Source organism: Bubalus bubalis, chromosome 9, assembly GCF_019923935.1.
Source record: "Bubalus bubalis isolate 160015118507 breed Murrah chromosome 9, NDDB_SH_1, whole genome shotgun sequence".
NCBI classification, from domain to species: Eukaryota; Metazoa; Chordata; class Mammalia; order Artiodactyla; family Bovidae; genus Bubalus; species Bubalus bubalis.
In genome coordinates, this window is record NC_059165.1 from 105,042,865 (window position 1) to 105,048,956 (window position 6,092).

General features: G+C 48.1%; 1 protein-coding gene across 1 annotated transcript; it reads right to left on the reverse strand.

Annotated features, from left to right (window-relative positions):
* Window positions 1-3,664: 3,664 nt before the first annotated feature.
* INSL3 (insulin like 3) lies at window positions 3,665-5,921 on the reverse strand. Its single transcript, XM_006057916.3, has 2 exons — window positions 5,035-5,921; window positions 3,665-4,216 (listed from the first exon to the last, which is right to left on the reverse strand). The coding sequence occupies exons 1-2, from the start codon at window positions 5,222-5,224 to the stop codon at window positions 4,011-4,013; spliced, it is 396 nt and encodes a 131-aa protein (XP_006057978.2). The 5' UTR covers window positions 5,225-5,921; the 3' UTR covers window positions 3,665-4,010.
* Between the last annotated feature and the right edge of the window lie 171 nt (window positions 5,922-6,092).

Below are 6,092 nucleotides of genomic sequence, written 5' to 3' on the forward strand. Positions count from 1 at the left end.
AGGACAATAACCTTGACAATAACCAACAGGTTATATCAATAACCTCAGATAAGCAGATGACAATCACCTTAATGGCAGAAAATGAAGAGGAATTAAAGAGCCTCTTGATGAAGGTGAAAGAGGAGAGTGAAAAAGCTGGCTTAAGGCTCAACATTCAATAAACTATGATCATGGCATCTGGTCCCATCACTTGATGGCAAATAGATGGGGAAACAGTGGAAACAGTGACAGACTTTACTTTCTTGGGCTCCAAAATCACTGTAGACGGTGACTGTAGCCATGAAATTAGAAGACGCTTGCTCCTTGGAAGAAAAGCTATGACAAACCTAGACAGCGTATTAAAAAGCAGAAATATTACTTTGCCTACAGAAGTATGAATAGTCAAAGCTATTGTTTTTCCAGTAGTCATGTACAGATGTGAGAACTGGACAATAAAAAAGACTGATGCCAAAGAATTGATGCCTTTGAACTGTGGTGCCGAAGAAGACTTGAGAGTCCCTTGGAAGGCAAGGAGATCAAACTAGTCCATCCTAAAGGAAATCTACCCTGAATATTCATTGGAAGACTGATGCTGAAACAGAAGCTCCAATACTTTGGCCACCTGATGCTAAGAAAGTCAATTCCTAGGCAGGCGGATAAGAAGTCTTCGGGGTCCCCGAGGAGGAGAAAGGGGTCTGGAATTCTCAAGGAGGAGAAAAGGACAAACGTTTTTTTCTACATTCCTTAGTAAGGATTATATAACAATAATGTATCCTGTTTGAGGACATGTTTCTCCTTCCTGAAAACCTTCTGACTAATCCTGTTATCTTAAAATGTGTATTATGGGAGTGGGTCTGGTAAGATCTTCACAATCTTGAGACATTCTTTTGATTTATTGTAATAACCAATTAAAAAGTATATAATTCCCTTGCTAAGGCTAGGGAATGGAGCACTCTTCATCCCCCTTCTGATGTCTGTGTCAGAAGCGTTCCCTTTTTCACTTTAATAAAACTCTGCTACACAAAAGCTCTTGAGTGATCAAGCCTGGTCCCTGGTCCCAAAGCTAAATCTTCTTCTTCAGAGATCATTAATCTGACATCGTTCACCATAAGCTATCAATGTGAGGAGCCAACTCATTGGAAAAGACTGTGATGCTGGGAAAGATTGAAGGCAGGAGAAGGGGATGACAGAGGATGGGATGGTTGGATGGCATCACCAACTCAGTGCACAGGGGTTTGAGCAAACTCTGCGAAATGGTGAAGGACAGGGAAGCCTGCTGTGCTGCAGTCCATGGGGTTGCAAAGAGTGGGAGACGACTGAACGACTGAACAACAGCAAAGGACAGAGAGGCAAAACCCTGCCTCTCTTTGTAAAGAGATTAAGGGATAAGGGAGTAAAGGATTAAGGGATCTCCACCTCCCCCTTTTTAGGATAAGGGAGACACTACGCATGTGCAGAAAGGCTCCTTGGGGTCAAAAGTCAGAGGATAATTCCAAGTTGTAATGAATCTTGCTCCCCCCAGAAGCATTCACTTAGAGATCTGTCTTGGCTAAGGGGTGCATTGCATCCCAGGGAAGGGTCCCGAGACAAATAACCAAGGGAGGGACAAAGCAAGAGACTGGCCTGAGCAAGGACCCTAAGAACTTCCTCCTTATAAAGGATTTAAACTTCCCGAAAGTGCAACTCTCTCTCTGAGCTCACCCGTGTGCCTTTTCACATGTATGTCTTTACTCTTTACCTTCTGCCTCCTCGCCTGAACTCGTTCTGACTAGGCAGGCAAGGACTAGGGAGTCTAGCGCTAACTGCTGGCTCCTGTGGCCCAGTGGTTAGGACTCCCGGTCTGGGAAACTAAGACCTTGCTTCCAGTTACACCTCACTGCTGTTCGCTGCAACCTGCTGTTGAGTGCTGCGCACGTCCGAAATCAAGATCATGTGGGATTAGGGTGAACTCTGAATCCAACGAGTGTGTTTTTATAAGAGGCCGAATTGAAAACCCAGAGGGACATGGGAAAGAAGGATGATGTGAAGATGGGAGCAGAGCTTGGAGAGATGCACCTACAAGCCAAGGATTGCCAGTAGCTGGGATTGACTTCCCTGATGGTCCAGTGGCTAAGACTTCAAGCTCCCAATGCAGGGGGCCTGGGTGTTTGATCCCTGGTCAGGGAACTAGATCCCACATGCTGCAACTAAGGCCCGGTGCAGCCAAAAAAAGAGATTGCCAGTGGCCACCAAAAATTGAGAGAGTCAGGGGATAGAATCTTCCCGAGAGCCTTTCAAAAAGAACCCCTTGCCAATATCTTGATTTCTGGCTTCTAGAACTGGGAGGGTATGTTTCTACTATTTTAAGCCATCCAATCTGTAGCCATTACAGCAGCCTTAGGAAACAAATATACATGTGAACAGATCACATAGTTAAATACCATTTTTTTCCCCCAAGAGGGTCAAATCATATAATTTCCATCTCAGGATTAAAGGAGGGTGCAAGTGAAAAGAATGGTGAGCGTTGGATCAATAAGTACCCACTGTGATACCTGGGGCTTCCCTGGTGGCTCAGAGGTTAAGGCATCTGCCTGCAATGTGGGAGACCTAGGTTCAATCTCTGGGTCGGGAAGATCCCCTGGAGAAGGAAATGGCAACCCACTCCAGTCAAAAAGATACATGCACCCCAATGTTCATTGTAGAACTGTTTACAATAGTCAGGCTATGGAAGCAACCTAATGTCCATCAACAGAAGAATGGATAAAGAAGATGTGTTACATATATACAATGGAATATTACTTAGCTATACAAAGTAATGAAATTGTGCAATTTGCAGAGATGTGGATGGACCTAGAGACTGTCATACAGAGTTAAGTAAGTCAGAAAGAGAAAAACAAATATTGTATAATATCACTTATATGTGGAATCTAGAAAAATGATGCAGATGAACTTACCCACAAAACAGAGACACAGATGTAGAGAACAAATGTATGGGTACCAAAGAGGGAAGTGAAGGGAGGGTAGGATGAATGGGAAATTGGGATCAACATATACATACATTTATGTATAAAATAGATAACTAACGAGAACCTACTGTATAGCACAGGAAACTCTACTCAATGCTCCATGGTGACCTCAATGGGAAGGAAATCCAAAAAAGAGGGGATATACATATAGCTGAGTCACTTTGCTGTTCAACAGAAATTAACACAACATTGTAAAGCAACTACACCCCAAAATTAAAACAAATATATATATATATATCCACCGTGAGGGGATTTCCCTGGTAGTCCAGTGCCTAAGACTCCATGCTTCCACTGCAAGGGGCACAGTTTCAATCCCTAGTCGGGGAGTTAAGGTCTCATGTGCCATGCAGCATAGCCCCCCCCAAAAGAAATCCTCTGTGACTCATTCACACATTCATGAGTCGTGTTCACTGATAAGTGGACCTTACATGAGTTTAAGGCTTGAGACATGAGAGACCTGGATTCGAATCTTGAACTTGGCTGCTCCCTCCCTGTCTGAACTAGGCAAAGAGCCAGCTCCCTTGGCCTCAGTTTCCCCACTGTGTATTGTGATGACTCTCCAATTGTTATTAAGTTTCTGGAAGTGTTTGTGTGTCTGCAGCTGTCAGGGAAAAATCCCAAATGAGGGCTGACCTTGGCTTGTCCCTTTTTCTTGTGAGAAAATGCAACGTTGCTTCAGATTTTGCAGGCATCTTATTTATTTACTATTGAGGAGACAACAAGAAGGGTGTCAAAGGCAGGGAACGGGGCACCTGGGGCTCCTCTGAGGTGAGAACATTTGAGAAGAGTATCTGGCATCTCTGCAAAACCAAGGATCCTCCAAGCCAGATTTGGGGTCTGGTGGTATCCCTAGTTGGTCCTCCAGAGGACAGGTGGCCTGGGTGAGGTGGTGAGCACCTTGTCCTAGGAGGTAATCAACAACATCCCCCTAGATGTGGGGTTTCATGGTGCTGTGTGGCATCAGGAGTTCACCAGACTGGACTCCTGTGGGTCTCAGGCTCCCCCAAGGCCACGCCCCAGGAGGATTCAGTGGGGACAGAGGGTCAGCAGGTCTTGCCGGGTGCAGCCGCTGAGGCAGCAGTGGCGGGCAGGGTTGATGGCAGTTGCCCGGCGGTGGTGGTGATGGCGAGAAGCCTGGGGCAGGGGCTGTGGGGCTAGTATCAGCATGGGGTCCCCACTGGCCATCAGCCCATGGAGGAGATGTTGTCCTTCCAGCCACCGTAGGAGCTCACCTGGGAACAGGGAGGAATTCAGCATAGAGGGAGGAACCCCAGAGGACCCCACCCACACTGTCCGCATGGCAGCCAGACATGCATCATGCACACAAATACAAAGTAAGCATTTATTAAGTGCCTGCTCTATACCAGGCCCAGACTGAATCACCCCATCCAGACATGTCCACTCTCGACCCACGCCCACACTCAAGTCCCCAGCTGTGCACACTCCCACATGCCACCTATGGTAAGAAGGCATAGAGGCTTCACAGAGCAGAAGACAGTAAGGGTGGCATGTGACACGTGCATGTATGTACACACCGGACACAGCCACTCGCCCTCGTAGCCCCTCCCAGTTCCCCGACCCCACCGCGTGCATCTCGGCACACCCATCTGGACCCGGGTCACACAGACTCACACGCATAGGACGCCTGTGACAGACGTTGTGCATAATAGCCTCTGCCCCAAGGTCGGGTCTACGGAGAAGAGAGCTAGGCGCTGACCCAGTGCGAGCAATTTAAGGGGGCGCCAGGAACACTCAACAGTCAAGATCACTCCTATTATAACTGAATATTTTACTAGTAAAATTAACACAAAATTCCTGAAGATCAAAATATTGAAGTTGTAAGTAAAGATAGGCTCGGATCTAATCTTGCACTTGTTAAGATTCTACCTCGCTTCGCACTGATTACCTTGCTAGGCAGGGGCTCCTCCCCGCAGACTCGCACACATCAGAGCAGGAAGCCAGAACATGCATGCAAATCCGTCTGCAGTCACCTGCACCCCTACCCCGCCCCAGAGACCCCAGCACACAGTCCTCGCCCGCCCCCACTCACGGTCGCCGCCAGCCACAGGTCGCCCGTCCTCCGAAGACCAGCGCGGGCCGCCGCACAGCCGCACTAGCGCGCGCACGAAGTGGTGGCCACACAGTTTCTCAGGCGCCTCCTGCGCGGCTGCAGGACGGAGGGCGATCGCAAGGGCCGGGCCCAGCAGCACCAGAGCCCAGGTGAGGGGACGACGGTCCATGGTGGTGAGAGGCACCGGGCTCCAGCAGGGATCCCCCTTATAGGCGCCCGGCCTGCCCCAGCTGGGAGCCTTGGAGCGGGGACAGAGCCTTCCCAAAGGACGACCCAGGGAGGTCAAGGGCAGGGTCAGGGCAAGCCTCGTGGAACCTCTGATAGTTGAGTTTTCTCATTTTTATGATGTGAGTGCCTGACATCCTTTGATTATCGAGGCATTAGCTTCAACCATGGCTCCCTGATAAATATGACTAAAGAGCCTGACCACCTCTTCCCACATTTGTTTTAGACATCTTGACTTCAGTATCTTACTGGGCCACTGGGCTTTTTTGCTTTGTTTTTGTTTTGTTTGTTCTTCTCTTCTTTGCTTTAATCTCCAACCCCATGTTAAATTCACCAATAAGAGTGAGCCCACAAACCTCTAGGCTCCCGTGCTTGACCCCAACAAAAGCAGGAACCCAGGCCAACGCTGCTTTCTCTATGAGAACCTGGCTCCAAGTGTGCCATGTAATTTATAAATAATAAATCTTTATTTTTTCAAACTTTCCTAATGGTTATTGCTGAAAGGATCTTGCAATCGTAATAAGAACTCCCAGGGCCAGTCTAACCACCACATTGATTATTGATAGGCTGTGTGTGTGCATGCTAAGTCGCTTCAGTGGTGACCAATTCTTTGTGACCCCATGGACTATAGCCCACCAGGGTCCTCTGTCCAAGGGATTCTTCAGGCAAGAATACTGGAGTGGGTTGCTATGCCCTTCTCCAAGGGGTCTTGCTGACCCAGGGATGGAACCCATGTCTCTTGTATCTCCTGCATTGGCAGGTGGGCTCTTTACCACTAGCACCACCTGGGAAACCCATTGATAGGCTGAGAG